This window comes from Mytilus galloprovincialis, chromosome 7 (assembly GCF_965363235.1).
Source record: "Mytilus galloprovincialis chromosome 7, xbMytGall1.hap1.1, whole genome shotgun sequence".
In the NCBI taxonomy this organism is placed as follows: Eukaryota; Metazoa; Mollusca; class Bivalvia; order Mytilida; family Mytilidae; genus Mytilus; species Mytilus galloprovincialis.
In genome coordinates this window covers 88,523,790-88,550,474 of record NC_134844.1, presented here as the reverse complement: position 1 = coordinate 88,550,474, position 26,685 = coordinate 88,523,790, and the positions used below count along the sequence as shown (strand labels likewise).

General features: G+C 32.2%; 1 protein-coding gene across 8 annotated transcripts; it reads right to left on the bottom strand.

Moving 5' to 3' along the window:
* Positions 1 to 6,549: 6,549 nt before the first annotated feature.
* LOC143083948 (uncharacterized) lies at positions 6,550 to 26,625 on the bottom strand. Of its 8 annotated transcripts, none has more exons than XM_076260363.1 (11): positions 26,462 to 26,625; positions 17,655 to 17,742; positions 16,126 to 16,212; positions 15,784 to 15,933; positions 15,096 to 15,257; positions 14,154 to 14,257; positions 11,936 to 12,115; positions 11,140 to 11,285; positions 10,464 to 10,685; positions 9,860 to 9,911; positions 6,550 to 8,158 (listed from the first exon to the last, which is right to left on the bottom strand). In XM_076260363.1, the coding sequence occupies exons 7-11, from the start codon at positions 11,966 to 11,968 to the stop codon at positions 8,135 to 8,137; spliced, it is 477 nt and encodes a 158-aa protein (XP_076116478.1). In that variant the 5' UTR covers positions 11,969 to 12,115; positions 14,154 to 14,257; positions 15,096 to 15,257; positions 15,784 to 15,933; positions 16,126 to 16,212; positions 17,655 to 17,742; positions 26,462 to 26,625; the 3' UTR covers positions 6,550 to 8,134. The 8 variants fall into 8 exon arrangements, with proteins under 8 accessions (XP_076116478.1, XP_076116479.1, XP_076116481.1 ...); XM_076260364.1 differs by having other exon boundaries at positions 26,467 to 26,625; XM_076260366.1 differs by lacking the exon at positions 26,462 to 26,625 and adding an exon at positions 26,424 to 26,457 and having other exon boundaries at positions 15,059 to 15,257.
* Positions 26,626 to 26,685: the final 60 nt, after the last annotated feature.

Below are 26,685 nucleotides of genomic sequence, written 5' to 3'. Positions count from 1 at the left end.
GTCATTAATTGGCACAAATGACTTGCAGTTCTATTTATTATTACTTGTTCATATACTATGTTGTAAATAAGAACAATTTTAATTATCATTTTTGAGTCTGCAAATTTAATGTATCAGACTCATGACTGTAATCGTACATTTCTATGATCTGAAATGAATTATTTTTTTGATGAATTTGTACTTTATCATCCTCTGAAAGATTTAGATTATTTGTTAAAAAAAAAAGTTATAAACCAGTTACCATTGCCAGGTATCCGCTTCCAGGAATACGAATTGGCTGTACTATCAAGCTGCAAAGTGTTATTAAATATCTATGTTTGAGGTTTATGCCTAATTTAAAAAAAAGGAAATGTGGTATGATTGCCAATGAGACGTATTCTTAGATGGCAACCAATTCCAATCTATGGAATACAGGCCCTCTATATTGGACTTTTATTACAGATTGATTTGGAGTTCAAGTGGTTGTGAGCGTGCAATCCTTCCCTTAACCTGACAACATTTGACTTTGATGTTATAACTAAATAGCAGTTGAACATTGTATGGCCCATTGTATTGGCATAAAACCCAGAAAACAACTTACAAATGAAAAAAGAGTAGCAATGTAGGAGGAAGACAAAGGCACTGAAAACTAGTTCAAAACAGAAAACATGTACTGATGATATTTTTCATAAAGCATTTATAAATAGACGTCACCTGGGTTTTTGGCAGTTAAATTACATTGTCCTCTTTCATTATTCACACTAGCGGCATGATGAGTCCAGTACAGTTTTTTTTTTATAACAGCATATTTATATAAATGTTGTTTTTTTATTTTATTTAAAAGAAAATACAATAAAAAGAACCAAGGTATGGAATTTTCTTGATGTTCAGTAACATTTGTAAGCCTATAAATTGATGTATACATATTTCATACTCCAATAAACTTTATTTATGCTTATCGTTTTTATTGTATCTTTGGCAGTATAACTGTCTAATAGTGTTGCCAATTAAGAATGAGATTTGGTATGAGACAAAAAGGTGTGGTAGTTTGGTCAGTAAATATTATTTACCAGTCTTGCATATTTTAAAACAAACAATAAACCAGAGCAGTCAAAGGTTGATGCCAAGTAATAGGTAAATGGAAGAAAAGAAAATAAATAGTTCTACTGAGGTACATGTAAAAAGTATGTTCAAAAGATTTTTCAACGGACTAAAGATGTGGGACAGAATTCAAAATGATTTGAAGAACACTGGTGATGGTTGTACTAAACAAACTGCTTCTGTGCATTACACGATATATTTACATATTGCATATATATATATATCTATTTACTGATGATGTTTTCCCTTTGAGCGCTTCATAGACATCAAATGAAAAGTAAATCAACTGATGACTGATTCAACTTTTTTTCTTTTAAAATGCTGTTTGCAGGTGTAAATTGTGTATGATGGCCACGAAAGTACTTGAATTCAGACGTTTTAATTGCTATATGACTGAGATACAGTTTTTCAATTGGTATAAACCCTACATAACGTTCAAATACCATTGAGACCCAGTTATTCGATGTGTATCCATAAAACCCGTTATACACCAATGAGACACCGTAATTCAATGGGAAAAAACCCTAAATAACGTACATTTACCAATGGGACACATGTATTCCTATAGGTATAAACCCCATATAACGGTTATACACCAATGAGACACAGTTATTCGATGGGTATAAACCCTATATGTCGTTCAAACACCAATGAGACACAGTTATTCGATGGATATTTACCCTAAATAACGTACATTTACCAATGAGACACATTTATTCTATAGGTATAAACCCTATATAACGGTCATACACCAATGAGACACAGTTATTCGATGATAATAAACCCTTTAAAACTTTCATCCATGGATGAGACACATTTATTCGATGGGTATCAACCCTATAAATCGTTCCTACACCAATGAAACACAGTTATTCGATGGGTATAAACCCTATATAACGATCATACATCAATGAGACACATTTATTATATAGGTATAAAACCTATATATATTGTTCATATATCAACGAGACAAATTTATTCAATGGGTATAAACCCTGTATATCTTGCATACACCAATGAGACACATTTATTCGATAGGTATAAACCCTAAATAACGTACATTTACCAATGAGACACATTTATTCTATGGGTATATACCCTATTAAACGGTCATACACCAATGAGTCACAGTTATTCGATGGGTATAAACACTTTATACCAATAAGAAACAGTTATCCGAAGGGTATAAACCCTTTAAAACTTTCATTCATGAATGAGACACATTTATTCGATGGGTATCAACCCTATATATTGTTCATACACCAATGAGACACAGTTATTCGACGGGTATAAACCTATATAACGTACATTAACCAATGAGACACATTTTTTCAATGGGTATAATCCCTATATATCGTTCATACACCTAAAAGACACAGTTATTCGATGGATATATACCCTATAAAACGTTTATACATCAATGAGACACTCATTCAATGGTTATAAAACCCTATATAACGTACAAAACCAATGAGACACATTTTTTCAATGGATATAAACCCTATATATCGTTCATACACCAATAAGACACAGTTATTCGATGGATATATACCCTATAAAACGTTATATACCACTGAGACACATTTATTCGATGGGTATATACCCTATAAAACGTTTATACATCAATGAGACACTTATTCAATGGGTATAAAACCATATGTAACGTACAAAAACCAATGAGACACATTTTTTCAATGGATATAAACCCTATATATCGTTCATACACCAATAAGACACAGTTATTCGATGGATATATACCCTAAATAACGTACATTTACCAATGAGACACATTTATTCGATGGGTATATACCCTATAAAACGGTCATACACCAATGAGTCACAGTTATTCGATGGATATATACCCTATAAAACGTTATATACCACCGAGACACATTTATTCGATGGGTATATACCCTATAAAACGTTTATACATCAATGAGACACTTATTCAATGGGTATAAAACCCTATATAACGTACAAAAACCAAGGAGACACAGTTATTCGATGGGTATTAACCTATATAACGTACATTAACCAATGAGACACATTTTTTCAATGGGTATAAACCCTATATATCGTTCATACACCTAAAAGACACATTTATTCGATGGGTATATACCCTATAAAACGTTTATACATCAATGAGACACTCATTCAATGGTTATAAAACCCTATATAACGTACAAAAACCAATGAGACACATTTATTCGATGGGTATATACCCTATAAAACGTTATACACCACTGAGACACATTTATTCGATGGGTATATACCCTATAAAACGTTTATACATCAATGAGACACTTATTAAATAGGTATAAAACCCTATATAACGTACAAAAACCAATGAGACACAGTTATTCGACGGGTATAAACCTATATAACGTACATTAACCAATTAGACACATTTTTTCAATGGGTATAAACCCTATATATCGTTCATACACCTAAAAGACACAGTTATTCGATGGATATATACCCTATAAAACGTTTATACATCAATGAGACACTCATTCAATGGTTATAAAACCCTATATAACGTACAAAACCAATGAGACACATTTTTTCAATGGATATTAACCCTATATATCGTTTATACACCATTAAGACACAGTTATTCGATGGATATATACCCTATAAAACGTTATATACCACTGAGACACATTTATTCGATGGGTATATACCCTATAAAACGTTTATACATCAATGAGACACTTATTCAATGGGTATAAAACCATATGTAACGTACAAAAACCAATGAGACACATTTTTTCAATGGATATAAACCCTATATATCGTTCATACACCAATAAGACACAGTTATTCGATGGATATATACCCTAAATAACGTACATTTGCCAATGAGACACATTTATTCGATGGGTATATACCCTATAAAACGGTCATACACCAATGAGTCACAGTTATTCGATGGATATATACCCTATGAAACGTTATATACCACCGAGACACATTTATTCGATGGGTATATACCCTATAAAACGTTTATACATCAATGAGACACTTATTAAATAGGTATAAAACCCTATATAACGTACAAAAACCAATGAGACACAGTTATTCGACGGGTATAAACCTATATAACGTACATTAACCAATGAGACACATTTTTTCAATGGGTATAAACCCTATATATCGTTCATACACCTAAAAGACACAGTTATTCGATGGATATATATACACTATAAAACGTTTATACATCAATGAGACACTCATTCAATGGTTATAAAACCCTATATAACGTACAAAACCAGTGAGACACATTTTTTCAATGGATATAAACCCTATATATCGTTCATACACCAATAAGACACAGTTATTCGATAGATATATACCCTGTAAAACGTTATATACCACTGAGACACATTTATTCGATGGGTATATACCCTATAAAACGTTTATACATCAATGAGACACTTATTCAATGGGTATAAAACCCTATATATAACGTACAAAAACCAATGAGACACAGTTATTCGATGGGTATAAACCTATATAACGTACATTCCCCAATGAGACACATTTTTTCAATGGGTATAAACCCTTTATATCGTTCATATACCTAAAAGACACAGTTATTCGATGGATATATACCCTATGAAACGTTTATACATCAATGAGACACTTATTCAATGGGTATAAAACCCTATATAACGTACAAAAACCAATGAGACACATTTATTCAATGGATATAAACCCTATATATCGTTCATACACCAATAAGACACAGTTATTCGATGGATATATACCCTATAAAACGTTATACACCACTGAGACACATTTATTCGATGGGTATATACCCTATAAAACGTTTATACATCAATGAGACACTTATTCGATGGGTATAAACCTATATAACGTACATGCACCAATAAGACACATTTTTTCAATGGGTATAAACCCTATATATCGTTCATACACCTAAAAGACACAGTTATTCGATGGATATATACCCTATAAAACGTTATATACCACTGAGACACATTTATTCGATGGGTATATACCCTATAAAACGTTTATACATCAATGAGACACTTATTCAATGGGTATAAAACCCTATATAACGTACATACACCAATGAGACAGTTATTCGATGGGTATAAACCCTACATAACGTACATACACCAATGAGACACATTTATTTGATGTGTTTATGCCCTATCAAACTTTCATACACCAATGAGACTGTTATTCGATGGGTATAAACCCTATAAAACTTTCATACATCAAAGAGACACTGTTATTCAATGGGTATATACCCTAAGCAACGTCCATTCACCAATGATACACATTTATTCGATGTGTTTGAACCCTATAAAACTTTCATACACCAATAAGACAGTTTTTCGATGGGTGTATATCCTATAACACGATTATTCATCAATGAGACATGGTCATTTGATGGATATGTTCCATATAAAACGTTAATACACCAATAAGACATCAACGACCCAGACCTACCGTGCACTCCACCACATACATAGCCCGCAATAATAGAATCCCAAGAGGCAATGCAAGCAGACATCTTGGCAGAACGGTCTGAAAATCTGTACTAGCCACAACATGGCAGTCAGAGTATGATGAAAGCCAAATGACACAGACCCAAATCTGTAAATAGGTATATCAGTCCGCAATATCCAGAGAGGATAGCTGGACATTAAAACACACATACCATCAAGACAGTTATTATATAGGTATAAACCCTATATACCAATGAGACACAGTTATTCATTGGGTATAAAGCCTATATAAGGTTGATATACCAATGAGACACAGATATTCGATGGGTATAAACCCAATATAACATTCATACACCAATGAGACAACCTTTTCTCCACTATTTCTTCGTCTGTGGAATCCTTTCAGATTTTACCCCAACACTGTTTTGTATATATGAAGGGTGATAGCATCTTTTTTGTTTTGAAAGGGAAGCAACTCCTTACTTTCCCCATAAGGTAACTAACCCTATATTTTTTAGGACAACCTATATCAAATATACCTAGTCACCATGTACCGGTAGTCTATAGGGGTAAGATAAAATGTTCATACACCAGTGAGACAGAGTTATTTGATTGGTATAAACTCTATACACCGTTTAAACACCAATGAGTTACAGACACAGTAATTTTTTTAGACCTTTATAGCTGGTTGTTCACTTTGAGCCAAGGCTCCATGTTGAAGGCCATACCTTGACCTACAATGGTTTACTTTTATAAATTGTTATTTAGATGGAAAGTGGTCTCATTGGCATTTATACCACATCTTCCTAAATCTATTAGAAGGGTATAAACAATTCATAGGAATAAAAAAGAGAAAACATTTTAAGCTTATGACAAAGTTCAACCTTACAATGACAGCAAACATCCTTGTTTAAAGCTTCAATTTAAATGCACATATACCATGACTATGTCTTGTAACGGAAGTTTTCATATACTAAAATCTATATAATTGAATATGAATGAATAAGTTTATTTGCAAAAATAAATTTACATGCCATTGCAATCAAAACATATATTACATATATGACACAATAATAAATAGCAGAAAACAACATAAATGATACAATGTTAAGTAATAATTTGACATCTTGTTTTCCATGCTGAATTAAGATAATTACATAATTTCATAGTCAAGTGTTTTAACAATTATATTTTCAATTATAATATAATGAAAACATAAGTCATATATATGTTATCAATTATTGAGTTCCAAAAAAGTTTTTTTGTGATAAATTAGAGCATCATTTTTAGCTATTAAGGATTAATATTTTAATTTTATAGCCAAGAGTTTTAACAATTATATTTTCAATAATAATATAATGAAAAAATATATCAAAGATATGTTATCAATTACTGAGTTCCAAAAATGTTTTGTGAGATAAATATGAACATCATTTTTAGGATTAATATTTGCAAATAAACTAGAGGCTCTTAAGAGCCAGTGTCGCTCACCTTGGTCTATGTTCATATCATAAACGTAGGACACAGATGAATTCATGACAAAATTGTGTTTTGGTGATGTGTTTATAGATCTTACTTTACTGAACATTTTTGCTGCTGACTATATCTATAATGAACTTGTCCCAGGAGTTAACTCATTTTGTAATAATTGACAAAATTGACAAAATTTATGAAAATTGTTAAAAATTGACAATAAAGGGCAATACAAAAAAGTCATATGATCAAAATGGTCAATTACCCCCTTAAGGAGTTTTTGCCCTTTATTGTCAATTTTTAACAATTTTCATAAATTTTGACAATTTTGTCAAGGGGGCAATTGACCATTTTGGTCATGTTGACTTTTTTGTAGATCTTACTTTGCTGAACATTATTGCTGTTTACAGTTTATCTCTATCTATAATAATATTCAAGATAATAACCAAAAACGGAAAAATTTCCTTAAAATTACCAATTCAGGGGCAGCAACCCAACAAAGGGTTGTCTGCTTCATCTGAAAATTTCTTAGCAGATAGATCTTAATCTGATAAACAATTTTACCCCTTTCAGATTTGCTCTACATGCTTTGGTTTCAGAAATACAAGTTAAAATCTACATTTTACCCCTATGTTCTATCTTTAGCGGTAGCGGCCATCTGTTTGGTTTGCCCTGTCACCAGACACATTTTTGAAACTAGATAACCCAATGATGGTTGTGGCTAAGTTTGGTTAAATTTTGCCCAGTAGTTTCAGAGGGAAAGATTTTTATTAAAGTTAATGACAACAGACTACAAGTGATGAGAAAAGCTCAATTGGCCCTTTAGGCCAGGTGAGCTAAAAAGTTGATATAAGAGATTATATATCATAAAACAAATTTAAATATATGGGTTGCCACTTTAAATAGTCAACAGGTTTTGCAACAAATATCTACAGATAAACGTTTTTTGAAGAAGAAAAAAATGAAAATGGATGTCACAATGATATGCAGTGATCAACATGGAATGATATAAAGTTGTCAACATGAGATGATTGACAGTGGTCAGCTGGTTTATGTCTCGTGAGAACCAATTCAGCCATAAGCTTGTTTACTTCTTCTTTTTAACATAGAACTTGTATATAAACCTAAAATTAATAAGAACAAAATGTTAAATCATTTGAATCAGTTTGAAAACTTTTCCACTATAATTCAATCTATATACCAATTTCACATTTCAACATGTATTCCTCTTGATCTTCATGAATGATACTAGAAGTTTACAGGTCAACAGAATTTTCTTATATTGAAATTTCATCTGAAATCAGTACTCTGTGGACCATGACAATGCCCTTTTAAGGTGGTACATAACACAACAGGGAGATAACTCTGTTAAATCCGCTGAATGTTTAAATCACTATTTATTGTTGTTAAATATTAAGCTTTTGAATGATCAAATTTTATGTGTGTCAAACTGCTGTAAATCTATTGAGTTTTTTCCAATAAATTGTGTGGTTCATGTTTTTTTTAAATTTTTATATTTTGTTCAAAGGTTCAAAGTAAACATTTTGTCAAAATTTAAAGAAACTAGATATCATTGAGATGGGCGCCATCTCTGTGGGCCCCGCTGTGAATAATGTGCATTAAAAAATTGTATCTTTACCATAGGACATGGGTTTGTCAACTGAAATCAAAGTTTTTGACCTTGACCTTTGACCTAGGAAGTTGTAAATAAATTATGACACACCCTTTGGTGTTGGTTTATAAACATGTCAAGTATAAACTTTGAAATGATAACGGTTCTCAAGATATAGAGCGGACACGATCTTTACCATAGGACATGGGGTTGTCAACTGAAACCAAAGTTTTTGACCTTGACCTTTGACCTAGGAAGTTGCACATAAATTATGACACACCCTTTGGTGTTGGTTTATATACATGTCAAGTATAAACTTTGAAATGATAACGGTTCTCAAGATATAGAGCGGACACAATCTTTACCATAGGACATGGGGTTGTCAACTGAAACCAAAGTTTTTGACCTTGAACTTTGCCCTAGGCAGTCGTTCATAAATTATGACACACCCTCTGGTGTTGGTTCATATACATGTCAAGTATAAACTTTGAAATCATAACGGTTCTCAAGATATAGAGCGGACACGATCTTCACCACAGGACACAGGGTTGTCAACTGAAATGAAAGTTTTTGACCCTTGACCTTTGACCTAGGAAGTTTTACATACATCATGACACACCCTCTGGTGTTGGTTAAAATGGATGTCAAGTTTAAACTTTGAAATCATAACGGTTCTCAAGATATAGAGCGGACACGATCTTCACCACAGGACACAGGGTTGTCAACTGAAACCAAAGTTTTTGACCTTGACCTTTGACCTAGGAAGTTTTACATACATCATGACACACCCTCTGGTGTTGGTTAAAATGGATGTCAAGTATAAACTTTGAAATCATAACGGTTTTTAAGATATAGAGCGGACACAAAGTTAAAGTGTTACGGACGGACGGACGGACGGACGGACAGACGGACGGACGGACGGACAGACTGATCACTATAGGGCGACCCGCCTTAGTCGGCGGGGCCCTAATTAAACAAGCCAAATCAATTTTAGCCAAGGGCTTTGGTACCACCTTAATATAATATTTCATCACCAGTAGAACTGTAAAACAAAAAGTGTGGCATACTGTTCAAAGAAGAAATCATGTTTTGGCTATTTACAACAAAAACAAAATACATAATATTTGTATAACCTGTGTTTCTTCTCATTTTAGTGTTCATTTGTAGTGACCTGAGTCAGCATTATTTAATATATGTTTGTTCTTTCACTTACATCGAAATCCATATCCAAGTCTTTAACCTGCAAATTTGTGTAGTATTCAATGCTGAAATAAAAAAATAAATATTATAAGTATGCAATGTTAAATAAATTGAAGCTAACACAATGCAAAATACTGTTCCAATAGTCTAAGACTTATCTCTAAATGGTGTACATAAAAATAAACTTACATTCAACAAAAATATAGAAAAAACTTATAGAAATATTTTGGTAAAATTTTCCATAGAAATGAAGTACTAAGTATTGAAAATTTTATATTTGGGTAAATTAGACTGGATAAAGGGAGAGTTTTTTAACGAGAGCTAGGTAGTTTTAATCTTTTCTGTTAAAACTCTCCTTTTTGCAGGCAATCACATCCACAAGGTAAATCATCCTGCAAGCTAAAGGTTGCTGCAGTGACACCCATGCATTTATCATGAACCAACTGTCCACAAATGGTACATTCCACCCAGCCTGGGGTTATAACCTTGTGATTGCTGTCCATAAAACAGCATAACTGAAGGCCAAAAAAGCGCACAATCCGCAATACTGCTTCCATAAGGTCCCAATGAGCAGACATCTGGAACCTCATTGTAGATAGAGTTGACTATGTTTGTACCTGTTATTTGTACAATAGTTAGCTGATTGCAGGGTAAAGTGAGGCCTACACCTTTTATATCTTACATATGTCTTGGCTTGGTAGGCATCAAAACCAAAGTGTAAAGATGATGGTCTAGCTGAGAATGTTAATGGTGGCAGGATCAGCTGCTGTACTGCTGGTATTTTTTGCAGTGCTGTTGTATTGGACATGAAAACAAGGGGAAACAACAATGGGAAACAGCTGAAACAAAAATAACAAAGCTATAGATAATATACATAGGTAGCAAAATTAAAAACAGAATACTTGGTCTACTATTTCATGCATTGATCATCAAGAAAAGTTGACCAGTAATCATATACAGAACAGAACTATAACTATTTGTTTTAAGGAAATATGTGCATTTTTCATTCATTATTTTGTACATAAATCAGGCTGTAAGTTTTCTTGTTTGAATGGTTTTAGATTTGTCATTTTGGAGCTTTTATAGCCCATTATGCAATATGGACTGTACTTAATGTTGAAGATTGGGCTGGGACCTGTAGTTGTTAAATAATGTGTGTTAAATAAATGTGTAATTTTGTCTTTTGTGGAGAGTAATCTCATTGGAAATCGTACTACATTTCCTCATTTTCATATTAATATAATTTTTAAACATTTAAATCATAAAAATTATTTTGAGAAACTTTATACTTACTTCGGGTCCCAGTATGGATATTGAATAGTCGAGACCAGCTCTTTTCTGCATCCATACTCTACTTCCTCTGCTGTTGAGGCTGCAATCACCTGCTGCAGGGTAGATTTAACCCACAGGTCAGTTTTCTCTTTGAATTCTTCTACAATCTTAGAGAAATATTACAATAATACCATTAGAATAAATATACCTTTCTATAGGCAAAAAAAAGAATTAACATTGCCAAGCATAGATAACCCCTTAATGGTAACCTGTGATTTACATAATTTTTTTATGCATATCCTTTTGGTTTACATTTGTATACTTATGTGCTACTCTTTTATCATACTACATTATAGTGAAATTGATTGAAGCACCAGATTGTGATCATATGAATGGTTTGTGAATTGCAATTATAAATATTTTTAAATAAACAGGTCTTAATGTTGAATTTTATACTTGCTTTATATTGATTTAACAATTTAAGAGAACTGTTTAGCAAAATAACGTTTCCAGTCATAAGATTTATGAAGGAGCAACAATTCTTAAATTAAATTTTTAACTAAATAGTTTGTAATTAGTTTTCAAACAGATTTTTAACATCCTACTAATCAATCTAAATTTTGTTTTGACAATCAATTAAAAAAGTTTCTTTCATTTAAATAAAGAGTAATAATAATGGTGCTTTATACCTTGATTAAAGTACAACTCAATCTAAAATTTGTAATCCTTTATCTTCTTACTTTGTACACAAAAAGAGTCAACAATGAATCTTTTGAAGGGAAAGGAAAAATAAAAAAAATATATATTGTATTCTTACATATTTTGGAAATGATACCATATTATCCACCATTTCAACACTTCAGCCAGCTTCAGTACCACAGCCGTATCTTCATTTCTATAGAGGATAATGGACACTGCATTATAAATGCAACTTTCATTTTCTGTGAACTGGTAAGCTGTTCATTCCCCTATGGAAAGTGGTATACAGTCTTTATACCTAAAAAAACCAAAAAAAAACCATCTCTAATATTACCCGATTTCCAAAGAATATTAACTATAATCAAAGTAAAATAAACAAGGATGTAGTTCTAATCTTAATGCATGATTTAATGTAGGCTATGAAAAATTATTTTAAAATCTGCAGTTACATGTATGTTATCAACTCAAATTATATGCCTACTAGATGAAGGGATGGATGCACAGACGAACAAATGAACAGACAGACGAACGAACAGACGGATGGAAGGACGCACAGACCAGAAAACATAATGCCCCTCTACTATCGTAGGTGGGACATAAAAACATTTCAGACATGTTTCCTTTAATCTATTTGTAATTTATGATGTCATCCTGAACATGCATGAATTTTTTCAATCAATCAATCATTTTGTTTTGTGTTAATGGTATTTTTTTGGCATGTACCCAACATTTATGTTTTAACTGGCCAATTTACAGCTTCTTTTTTCTGTACAGTGAACTTAACTTAAAGAAGAAGGCCATGACAGTAGCCTCTATGTGTTTTTTGTTTAAAATAAACTTCAATTTGTGCATTCTAAAATATTCAATGTTATTTTTTACCTCTTCCATGAAAATTGAGTGTATATTTTCCCTTTTCTTTTATTTTATAAAATATCCTTCAATCTTAAAATGTTTTCAGTGCATCTACTTTTATATAAAAAGAACACACATATTTGGTAATAAAAACAAAAACATAATAAAAAATTTGTAAGGGTTCCGCGGAATCCAGTGTCTCGCCTACTTTTGCTGTAAATTGCAAGCTCAACAAAATTGAGGGAAAAAATCAATAAAAATATTCCGATGGATACTATCTTTTGATTGTAAGAAGCTTCTGTCCAAGTTTGGTAAAAATCCAGGATAGTTTATGAATCTAATAAATGTTTTAAAAACTTTAACTGCAGACTGGATGTAATGTTAACTGGAAGAAAAACTAAGCCCATTTATAAGTAAAATACAGATACACAGGTACAAAATATTAACAAAATTTCCTTCTAGATACTAGCTTTTGATCATAAACAAGCTTCTGTCCAAGTTTGGTACAAATAAAATTAAAAATAGTATAAGAAAGTTATCAAAATTTTTAAAAATTTAACCACAGAGTGAATGTGTTGCTGGCAGAAAATCTAAGTCAATTTAAAGTAGAATGCGGAAAAAATGGATTTATCGTTTTACAAAATTTACTTTTGGATACTATCTTATGATCATAAACAAGCTTCTGTCCAAGTTTGGTACAAACCAAGGATAGTTTAAGAAAGTTATTAAAATTTAAAAAACTTTAACCACAGAGTGAATGTAATGTTTTCCCGCAGAAAAACTAAGTCCATTTATAAGTAAAATACGGAAAAAATGGAATTTCATTTTCACAAAATTTACTTCTGGATACTATCTTATGATCATAAACAAGCTTCTGTCCAAGTTTGGTAGAAATCCAGTTTGGTTTAAGAAAGTTATTAAAATTTCAAAAACTTTAACCACAGAGTGAATATTTGTGGACGCCGCCGCCGACAACGACGACGACGGAATGTAGGATCGCTTAGTCTCGCTTTTTCGACTAAAGTCGAAGGCTCGACAAAAATAATACTTAATATCTCCTGTTGCTGTAACAGTTAAAGACTTCTTTAAAAATAATTTGACAGTTCATTAGATTTTCTGTATCATGTTGTTAACCAAGCTTTAAACAATTAGGTATGCTCTGAGTAGTTATCAATTATTAAATAAACTTATTCTAAAAGGATAAAAATTTAACACTTAAGGAGGCTCGCGGGTACAAAAATTTATACGTGAAAAGGATATACATTATAATTTCTTATTATTGTCATTTGATGAACTTTGGTCAACCACATTCAAAATTGTATGTGAGCAAATCAGTATGTTTTAACACGTCGTGTGTCATATAGCGTAACAACAATTCAGATCAAAATTTTAAATTGTCGTTTGGTACCGACTACTTACATTTAAGATGACATTAGGGAACCAATCTGTTTAGAAATACTCCTTTATTGTGATACAATATATACCTTCTGAATAAACATTCGGCTATATGATGAGGTAACAGCTTCACAACATCATCTTAGGGTATTACCAAATTCCCTTCAAGATCACGATCTATCCTTCCATCTAACTGTAAACCCCAAAAAAAAGAAACTTAATTAAAGTATGACCAGGTTAACTTTAAAGATAATCAAGGGGTCGTCATCACGAAATTTCTATGAAATTGGGTTTGAATTATTAAACTATGATCTCATCTGAAATATTCAATAAAACCGATCATGTTTCGCTAAGAAATGTAACGACTGTACTTGGTTAGGAGAAAAAATAAAATTTTATTTTTTACACTATTAGTTATAACTTTATGATATGGTACAAAATTTAATAAAAATAAATTGATAAGGTTTGGCCCCAGATGACTTTTAAAATATCTATTTCATTGAAAAAAGCTCCAAATAATCTCCCTTTGATGCAAAAATGCATTTTTTGGCAATAAAACTGAAATATCTTTTTTTTAACTCATCGGTGACCTATATTTTTTATTATTGTTTTCAAATAAGCTGTACACAAACCAAATAATTTAAAAATTTAAGAGATTTATGTAATTAAGTTCTTTTTTTATTTCGATATTACCTCTATTTCTCCTATTAGTACAACAGAAAAAAAGGACAAATCCAGTGTAATTCATTGGTTGTCTTCTGATATCATATTTGTATATTGTTTTGTACAGGAATTTTATGTTTATCATTTGTCATTTCAGGGACTTTCATGGCTGGATAAGGGTATGGGTTTTGCTCATTGTTGGATATAGAAAAGTGAACTATAGTTGTTAACTACTATATCATTTGGTCTCTTTTAAATATATACAATGAATAACTTTAATTATTTGTGAAAAAATAAAAGTTCCTTAACCTAAACAGACATAAAAAACAACCTGTATTGAATTATCTTCATATCGAACATGTGTTTACCCCTCTGGTTCTTGCCCTTTCTCCTGTCCTGTCTTGAAAAATTATGCCCCCTTGTTCTTTATCGGTCTCCTGCATTTCCTTGTCCCCTTCTCATATTTTCTAAGGCTCTATTGGATCATGGTTGACAGTTTCTACACATTCTTCTTCAGTACCATTTATATACTAAAAGATATTCAATAGCAATTTGCATTACGACTGATTGATGTGACTACAAAAGTTGATGGTGTAAAAGATGAGTAAAATAATGAGTATTATTTGTAACACTGTCTATCAAAAGATTATGCACATGGAATAGACCAATTCTGAAAGAACAATTAAACCCAAAGAGCCTGTATCTTAAAAAGAAATATGTAAATATCATAAATATAGGCAAAACATTACAAAGGATTAAATACCAAAGGGAAAAGATATGGGTCATTATGCTGATGTTTTCTAGGCCAAAGGCTTTCAATCCTAGAATGTATATAAACTGCAACCAAGTGCAAAAAATGTCATGAAAACAGGCAAGCCAATAAGCTGCATCATATCCTCCTTTATCGAGGTTAAATAGAAAGTTATTACATCCTATCAGTAAGTCATGTAAGTTATAATGGTAAACCATTAAAAATGTGCTATCTAAAAATGATATAACAATGAACATTATTAATATTAAAAAAAGGAAACTACATAAAAATAAATTGTGTCATACTAGATAGAGAAGTGATTGGTTTAGCTGATTTGGATATCAGTGATCTCATGATGCCAACATGCAAATCATAGACGTTAGTTTCCAGCACAGAAGAGTATGGTATTGATACAATATTATTGTCTGCAGCCTGATCTGGAGTTTTGTCTGCCTCTGAAAAACAAGCACTGTATCAGTATCATAAAAATATGGTTTAACAGCTCTAATTACAATATGCCACTTGGTTTTCCCTTCAACTAAAATGACTCAACTCACCAAACATTAATATTAATGCATCTATTTGCGGATAGTTGTCTCATTGGCAATCATACCACATCTTCTTTTTTATATATTCTGTAGGTTTACCATTAAACTGCATGCCAAAAAGTATATCTTTGTACGTCTTTGTCACATGCTAATTTTGAACAAACATAAACTTCATCTGTACTGAACCTGAATAAAATAGAAAAACATATATATCTATATATATCTATTCAATATATCAACATTTGCTGTTTAAATCTATCTCAGTTTAATAAGTTAAAACTTGAAAAAGCAAAGAAACTCTTAAGTACAAATGTATTTAAATGTAAAATTTAAATAAAGAAAGTTGAATTTATAAATAGCACAGGTCTACTGAAATTACAGTCGACTCTCGTTATGTTGAAGTCAGCCGGACCAGAGAAATATTTCGAGATACACGTAGTTCGACTCAAACGAACACCGGAAGTTCGACAATCTAAGGGACACAACTCTTGCTTAGCTTGGTAAAGCTAAAATAAATCCGGTTGAATATGGCAAGGGGATCGATATTCTAGTATCAGATCGATGTATTTGTATGTCACAGTCTTTTATTATTATAATGACATTATTTTTACTTATTCAATTGTATCAATAAATAAAAAAAATCCTATGGCTTTTCCAAGAGAGTAATTTCCAATCGATAGTTTCGTTATTCAGGTCGGTTAATTATAGCTGACAAAATTGTTTATTCTCGGATACAAGAGATTTAAAAAAAATTTGATTTCTATTCATTTTATTTTGGCTCACTCTTTTTTTTCAAAAGAAAATATAACAAGATTAAAGACGCCGTTTGAGTAGTTTTTAGGTGATCACCAACGGAAGCCATAATCCTCACTTTATACACACCCAAGCTCATTAGTGTAAATCAAATCTAAATTGTTTTGTAAACATTTGAAATACTTTTTCATGAACATTAACAATGTATCACTAATTATTTATAAAAATTCTATAAAAGATAATCTTAGGTAAACACTCATGGAAATAGCATGTCATAAATCAATACAGTGGTCAGTGACCGGAAATTTAATTACACGTGTATTGTCAGATTAACTCTTCAATCCAGTTAAATCCCGGAGGTCATGTTTTGACATATGTGTATTAGTTCGAGATAAAAAATGAATTTTGAATGCTTTTGTTATCCTTGGGACCGTAAATTTAGTTCGACTCAACCGAAATTTCAACTCATCCAATTTCGACTCATCAGGAGTCGAATTACATACTTTTGTATGGAATAAAGTTCGGGACCACGTGAAAACTTCGACTCATCCGAAATTTCGAGTCAACCGAGTTCGAGACAACGAGAGTTAACTGTATTACATTTAAAAATTGACCATATATATGTCTATTTCATTTATCATATTTTAACTCTAAAATAGATCTTTCTAACAAGTGGATGTTTGTTTGTTTTTAATGAGATTTTTGCAGAGAAACTCTCAATAATCTATCAATATTTTTTCAGGGTTGATTACTTTTACTATGGTTAATAAGTCCATTTAATGTAATAATACATGTAGTAATATTTGTTTAAGACATGGCATGATAAAAATTTATCAGAGAAAAATTGTCTCAAATATATGATTACAGATACATACCAGTTGATACAACATGCACAATGGCATTATTAACAACAGCCATACAAATAATAGCATATCCTGGATGTTTATCTTTGAAATTCTCCACCTAAAAGTATAATATGCTAAATTTAAGTAATCAAGAGTGATACTAAGGAAAATTATATAAGAAAAAAACACTTTTTACATTTATAAAAAACAAGAATGTGTCCCCAGTACACGGATGCCCCTGGGCACTATCATTTACTATGTTCAGCGGACCGTGAAAATGGGGGATAATCTCTTACTTGGCATTAAAATTAGAAAGATCATATTAAATGGAACATGTATACTAAGTTTCAAGTTGATTGGACTTTAGCTTCATTAAAAACTACCTCTACCAAAAACTTTAACCTGAACCTAACTGGGACAGATAGACAAATGGACAAAAGAACGAACAGACGGATGCACAGACCAGAAAACATAATGCCCATAAATGGGGCATAAAAATAATATTTGAATAACTGTAAAATACCTGTAATAAGTTATTTTGAATTTTGAAAGCACTTAAAATAAATTTAAACAGTGATCAATATTCCATATAAAATACACTATGAATATACTACATGTACTAAGTAGCATAATGTAGGATAACTAGAGACAACTTTAATTTTTTAAATATATAATCTCTAATTCAACAGATTTTTCTCTCTCTCATAAAGTATATACATGTACTATAAACATCACCATGATTTATCTGCTACTCATGTGATCTTTTATATTGATACTGTTTATCTATTACATGTATTTCCATTTTATGAAAAATAATATGTAAATAAATATGCACAAATTAAAGTTTTCACACATATAGGACTAAAACATTTTAATTGGCTTGACCGACTATGTAAAGTTACTAAATTTAAGTCAAAATAGAATCTTAAAGAACTAAATACACAAAACATTATAGTTTTCTTTTCAACACTTGGGAAATTGACATCTCTGAAATCTTTACAGAATTAGAACAAGAGTGCACACACTGAAATGTCTCGCATTCTTTACTAATCATTGATATTATGTTGATAGTCCTAAGTATAAAGCTTTATTACAACTGTCACATAAACTTAACATTAACCAAGATAGCTAAACAAAGACCAATGAACCATGAAAATGAGGTCAAGGTCAGATGAACCATGCCAGGCAGACATGTACAGCTAACAAAGCTTCCATACAACAAATATAGTTGACCTACTACTTATAGTTTAAGAAAAATAGACCAAAAACACAAAAACTTAACACTGTGCAATGAACCGTGCAATTGAGGTCATGGTCAAATAAAACCTGCGGGACTGACATATAGATCATAATATATCTCCATACACCAAATATAGTTGACCTTTGGCATATGATATTAGATAAAAAGACCAAAACTTAAAAACTTAACTTTGACCACTGAACCATGAAAATGAGGTCAAGGTCAGATGACATCTGCCCGCTAGACATGTACACCTTACAATCATTCCATACAACAATTATAGTAGACCTATTGCATAAAGTATGAGAAAAACAGACCAAAACACAAAAACTTAACTATAACCACTGAACCATGAAAATGAGGTCAAGGTCAGATGACACCTGCCAGTTGGACATGTACACCTTCCAGTCCTTCCATACACCAAATATACTAGTCCTATTGCTTATAGTATCTGAGATATGGACTTGACCACCAAAACTTAACCTTGTTCACTGATCCATGAAATGAGGTCGAGGTCAAGTGAAAACTGTCTGACGGGCATGAGGACCTTGCAAGGTACGCACATACCAAATATAGTTATCCTATAACTTATAATAAGAGAGAATTCAACATTACAAAAATTCTGAACTTTTTTTTCAAGTGGTCACTGAACCATGAAAATGAGGTCAAGGACATTGGACATGAGCCTGACGGAAACTTCGTAACATGAGGCATCTATATACAAAGTATGAAGCATCCAGGTCTTTCACCTTTTAAAATATAAACCTTTTAAGAAGTTAGCTAACGCCGCCGCTGCCGCCGGATCACTATCCCTATGTCGAGCTTTCTGCAACAAAAGTTGCAGGCTCGACAAAAATGATGCAGCTTGTATTATTATTTTCAGACTGGAATAAAAGTAAAATGATATTATAACATGTAAAGCATGTTAAATATATATGAATACATATATAACATACCGGTATATATATATACAAATGTATATATGGACTGGACCTCGACCAAGACTAAACTAAGAAAATTGTGTGTACGCTTACTATGTAAACTTTATAGACTTGATGAGAATCGTCTCCTAAGTAAGATTTGGAGATGGTCATCCAGAAGAAGAAAAGGTTGGACTTTGAGGTGAATAAAATTGTGGACAAGGTGGATAGTAATATTGTTGTACAGGACATTGGCGTTTCTGTGAACAATGCAATGCAAGTGGTCCATGAAAAACTCATCAACTTGGCCAATGTAGAATGGCAAAATGAACTTTTAAATGATAAAGGGAACCAAGTTAATGGAAACAAACTTCGTACCTATCGACTTTATAAGGACAATGTTAATGTTGAAACATTATACCAGAATAAACATTCCAAAATATCAGAGACGATGCATGGCAGTGTTTCGCGCTGGCTCGTTGCCGCTAGCCCTGGGCCGCCTACTCCGCTAGACTTTGTAGATACTGTGAACTAGATGAAATAGAAACAGAAAAAAAAATTCTAATGACATGTCCATTATATTCAGATTTGAGATATGACTTTTTACTTGAATGCGTTGAATATATTGAAAATTTTAACAGTATGAATTTAAATGATCAATATGTTAATAGCATGAACTGCGAAGAAATACAGCAATATTTTTGTAAGAGTTTGCATAAATTCTTTTTACGTCGAAAACTTTTCACTTTTAACTAGTGTTAAAACAAGATTAAGGTTTCTTCTTTAATTTTAAGTTATAACTTTATACTGAAGTATTTTTATTTAATGGATTGCAATTTTATTAACTGTGATAGATCTAGTAACATTATTTTACTTTATTTTTATTCATTACTTTTTAATCGCCAAGTTTATTTTGTTTTTACTTAACAGATAACGTATTTGTAAATTAGTGTCAATACAGATTTTTATAAGAATTTAGTGTAAATATAGAGTTTTAAAAGTGTCTCATAAGTCAATTTTATGGGTGGGTATTGATTGAATGTTTTATGTGATGATATGTATATTGTGTACTTTATTATGACAATCAATATGTGACACTATAAATTTTTTTTTTATCTTATCTATATATCAAACAGGTACATATCATAAATTGAAGTGTAATGTATCATAATTATAGTATCCTTCGTAAGAATTATTGTTAGCTATCATTCAAATAATTGATATAATTTTTTATTTTTAAAGAACTACAGTCTACTACATGTTTTACATCATTATTTTTTTACTGTAAAACAATTCCTTTACCAATTACCAATTTGATTCTGTAACTACACACTTTTTAAACAAATAACTTCCCTTGGTCAATCGTAATCTGGTATATTAGCGTTTTAACAAATTTTTATTGAAAAATAACTTGCTATCAAAAGTGTTTAGCTTAACACAAAGTAAAATGTTTTCAAATGATTCGAAAAACTTAATGGTTACCCACAAAATGCACAGATATGTTTGCTTTTTCTACTAGATCTCCATTGTCATTAAACATTAATATCCTCCTAAGGGAGGCAACCAAAAAAGTAGTCTCTCCTTACAGGAATTGGAAAACAGACTAATGGTTCATGGTCTTGTTTCTTTGTGGTATAAGAGTCTATGAAGTGTTATTTACAGATTTATAGGTCCATGGTCTCATGTGTAATATGTATTAATGAGACCATAGCATGTTATTTACTGTCTATTTGGTCCTTAGTCTCATGTTTCTTTGTGGTTTAAAAGTCCAAGATATGGTCCATGGTCTCACGTGTAATATGCATTAATGAGACCATGTCATGCCATTTACAGTTTTGTTTGGTCCAGGATCTTATGTTTATTTGTGGTTTAAATGATATGCTTATGACAGATATATAGCATGTACATGAATAGGTCCTTGGTCTCATGTGTAATATGCATAAAATGAGACCATGGCATGTTTTTGAGTCTAATTGATCCAGGGTCTATCTTTATTGTGGTATAAGAGTCCATGATGTGTTAATAACATGAATTATGTCTACGGTCTCATGTGTTAATAGATGTGTTAATTATAAGTCCATGGTCTCATGGGTTATATGTATAAAGAGATCATGGTGTGTCTAATTGATCCTCATTACATCAGTCACGTCTCAGTCATTACAGCTGAAAGGACGTGCTGGGTCAGCTCTCCTTTACCCGCTATCTTCGATGAGGGTTTATTGTTAGATGGTCAACGACTTACTACTTAAGATGACAGAAACCAATCCATGCCGTACAGATAGACGTAGTAGTTGGCGTACCCGCGTTAACATGCACTCCAAAACCATTGTATCATGGGGAGTGTTATGCCGATTAACGTCCGAGGGCTGTATCCTAGGCTGTTGGGTGATACGACCTTCATTTCACTGCCTCACGGCTTTGGTCCTGATAACGCTTCCTGTCATCTTTAGAACTACGTCCACGATTCATCTACCAGTACTCCATCATCGAGGCTAGCGGGCTGCCAAGCTGACCAAACTGGCCCTGAAAGCAGCCGTTGTGAAGAATAACACCAAAATAGTAAAGAAACCAAACCAAAACAACTCACAAAACCAAGATGGCGGCCTCCATTCGGCGTCCTCTACTACCTGTTCCTGACCCACGGCAGAAAATATTTAAATGCTCACCAAACGCCTTCGGGCACCGACCGTGCGAGGGCTGTATAGCCAGTCAAGGTCGTTAAACACTTCCATTTGTTGTAATTGATCCATGGTCTTCTGTTTCATTCTAGTTTGAGCCCATGATGTGTTGATAATAGCTACAATGTACATAGGTCTTCTGTTTTATTATGGTCCATGATGTGTTAATAACATACATTGTATGTATAGGTCCTTGGTGGCATGTGTAATGTGTATAAAAGAAACCATGACATGACAATTCATTGATGACTAAGTTTGTATCCGTATGTAATTACCTTACTAGGAAATAAGTTTCTCAGAATTTAATTATAAATTAAAGTGTAACAATGCAGCCAAGAATTTTATTTAATTTATATAAATTGGCAAGTATTCTGTATTTAATTTTAATGGATATACATAAATTTTAATATATATAAAATATATATATCTCGTTCATTAATGTATCATATACATATCATACATGAAAATAGGGCGAACGAACGGACTATCACATGCTTTTATTTTGACTAAGTTACGCTATCAGCATCCCCCTTTTTAAGAAGTACAAAATAAGAAGTAAAACAGTAATTATTATTTCATCACAAATAACTCCAGTACTGCTGTATTGTAACAAAAATATAGAATTACTTTAAAAGTTAAAAAGTAAAAACTTTTAATATTTTCTGTAAAGAAATATCGTATCGTAATTCGGAATTCATTTCCTAGTTTACAATCAAATTGAAACATCTGCGTTTCCGGTTTCTATTCAGACTCGCAAGATGCATGTTGCATAGCATGGATTTGCTAGATAAAGTCATTAAAAACCTTTTCATTTGACAACGTTTGCTTAACAAATCTTTTAAACCTTTTACATAACCTGGCCTTTTTACCTGTACTTCTCGTTTTGTCGTTGCTGCAAACCAGCCATACCGGTAATGGGTTCATGACTTCTGAATTTGACAGTGTTCGTGAAAAATAAGCTCCACATGATTTTTAACAATAACCAAAAATAGCAAGAAAACTACATGGAGACCTTCATGATAGATATTGGTCATTCTCGACTAAGGTAATTTAAAGGGAGGGGGCATGAGGGCTTGGCCTTTGAAGGGTTACAAACGGCAATTATTGAAAATATATATACATGTACTTCTATATCTAGTATTTATAATGAAAATTCAAATAAATATAATTTAAATAAGCAATGAATTAGCATGTTCACCTATCCTTATGTGGAGGGATGAAATAATTTCGATCGCGCTACACTGTACGGCGTAGATATGGTTTATGATTGTGAAAGTTCCTCCATCGTTCAATTTTCATCCATGGACATTGATGGAGATCCCTGTATCAGGGCGAAGAAACTCAGTGTGAATGTACCTAGGGCGAACATGTAATCAGGGCGAACAATCCCGATACCTGGTTGGATACCCCTCCCCCATAATATTTCATTAAATTTAGTTCCACATAGTCTGTACTCAGAGTATTTTTTGGCATGTAAATAAAGCCATATTTGTCCGTTTGTTATGATGAACCTTAAATTTGAAGACATTTGAAGGAGTATAATGACATCATGTAAGTCACCTAATTTCTAAGATATTATTAGTGAAACAGATAATGACAAGAATATTCTTTCGGTAGCCAGAGACATATAATACAAGAGATTGGCAACTCTAGTAGAGTCTATATAACGGCCAATGAAATCACTTGGCCACCGGAAGTGCTTGGGATTAGGATGTGACCTGGGATGAAGGAGGATCGAGATGAGAAAATTCCGCCATTGTTGTTAAAAGAGACGATACGCTTACAGATTTGTTTTCTCGTTTATGTCGATTGCTTTCACAGCTAAAGCATGTAAGTATATCCAAAAGATACATTTAACTAGTTCTACCAATTTGTTTATACTATAATGTGCTGAGATGATGATAATAATCAAATGCAGACCAATTTAAATTCGGTCCATTCAGCTTCCCCTCTTTATTGCTGTAGAACCGGTGTGGCCCATCATTTTTTTTCTCCATAAAACTTTAAAATTTACGATTTTATATACAATTTTAAAGTGTTATTCTACTCCCGATTGTTATCCCGTTAAAATGATACTATTTTCGTATATTTTGATCAAATAGTGTTTTCATAAAATACCATCAAAGGTGATTTATTTTTTTCACATTGATACCCAAATCCAGCTATGCGAGAATTACCTTTTTTCATAAAACTTAGAAATTATCGAATAAATATGCAATTTAATGAGCCTGTATAAATTCCAAATGTTATCTTGTTAAAATAAGATCAGCGGGGCATATATGTGTATACCATGGACATGTACACATTCCCAATATATTCTTCTTTTCTTTATAAATTTTGCCCATTATATTCTATTCTTTATTTTTTTTAGCACCCCATCACTCTCCAATCTTGATATTTTGATAAAATGTTTCCTCTTGTCTTTACTTTTCTGATTTCAATTTATGCAGTTATTCCAATACTCCTATTGTATGAATATAGGACAGTGTCAGAAAGTCACAGGGCAAAAGTCACAATTCATTTTTTCTGATTATTTCTTTGAACAAAAAAACGCTTATTTCTATTCTTGAACAATTGTATATAAACCAACTTTGTAAACAAAAATTATCAAAAACAATTAAAAAATGATCAAATAATTGTTGAAAAAACAAAATGTCAAACTGGTTTGGCACTTAAATGGCTTCATGGTGCCAAGAAATCTTTCTTTTGCATGATTAAAATTAAATAAATCTTCATTTTTCAAATATAATGACACATTTATTAAACTTTAATATGAATATATGTATTAAAAAGTAAATATTTAAAAATATTTCTCTTATATATATACAAAAAATTGTCAACAGATTATTTGTGACTTTTTGTCCTACCAAATTTGTGACTTTATGTCCTGTGACTTTCTGTCCGTTTACCTTTTGTAAACACCTTCCCATTGGCGGATCCAGCCCCTTTTTTGGATGATCAATGAATTTGAATGGGGACATGTGGTTGGAACCCCCCTTTATCCTGGGTTGATCCGCCCCTGCTTCCAGACCCTCATGAGATAGAAGCAGAGACTAAGTAAAGTTGATGTCAGCAACTTACATTGTATGTTCACTGTACGATGTTTAACAATTGACAAATATATCAAATATTTGTTCCTAATAGCAAGCTTGAAAGGTCCATACATGACAAAATGAAATTTAAAATAGATTTAGCATAATAAAAACCTGCAGAATGTTGTATGACATACATGTAGGAAGTAAAGGTTAAAAGTAAGACAAATAGATGTTGTATAATAGGCTCTACAAATTTAAATTTCTTTTCAACTCTAAAATATATTTTTTTCTAATTTAGAATGCCAAAAGAGGAAAAGATGTAGTAAGTTAACAAAAGGAGTTAAAAAGAAAGGTAATCCTCGACCATGGACAGCTGTTGATACCATTATGGAGGAGATATCTGTTGCAGTTTCAATCCACACTGAAGATGAAAAGGATCATCCAATTATGACACATCTCTGGTCGAGTTTGTACGTTCTGAGGAAATTTCTATTACATCAGAAGAAGTCAAAGGAGAACTCTTGTTAGATGAACATTCAGACCACACTTATGCAGCAAAAGAACAGCCATTTGAGAATGAAAAAATATGTACGCTTGAATTTGATTGCCATGCTGATTTTTTTCTTGCACCACTGGAAGGCACAGAGCAACTGATTACACAATACATTTGTAATTGAGATATTTGCAGTGAATGAGACACACAATGAACATGTATTATATGTCTCTGCGGTAGCCATCAAAATGATTTGACGATTTTCGACCAGGACGACAGGAGTCGGTCCCCCGGAGGCTGGATCCTTCGATGCACCGCAACTTCATTTAATTTCAAGTGTTATTTGACAAAAAAGAGTATGTTTTACATGAATGTGTAAAGAGAAGTATTACCAATACCAGACAGATAGGTTGTATTACATGCATTAACCTACAAAATAGTTTTTGTTGTTCTCTGTTACCGCCATCTTACCTTACCTTACCGCTGAAGCTTCTTCCGTCCTTCAGGACAACCTCCAAAGGAGTAGTAGTAATAATCAACCTCCACCATCAAGAAATAAAAATGGAAGTTTTTAACGACCTTGACTGGCTATACAGCCCTTGCACGGTCGGCAACAGTTGTATGTACACAATATACAGTTTTTATACATCGGGTCGCCATAGTACACTTTCTTTGTCTTCACATAGGAGATCAAT

Bases quoted from the DNA above. Each gene is read 5' to 3' on its own strand.
- LOC143083948 (XM_076260363.1), bottom strand. From the start codon at position 11,968: ATGGTGGATAATATGGTATCATTTCCAAAATAT. The intron at 11,286-11,935 runs GTAAGAATACAA...TATTTCTCTAAG, and splicing joins TGGTATCATTTCCAAAATAT to ATTGTAGAAGAATTCAAAGA. The intron at 9,912-10,463 runs GTACAAACATAG...TTTTTATTTCAG, and splicing joins AACTATTGTACAAATAACAG to CATTGAATACTACACAAATT.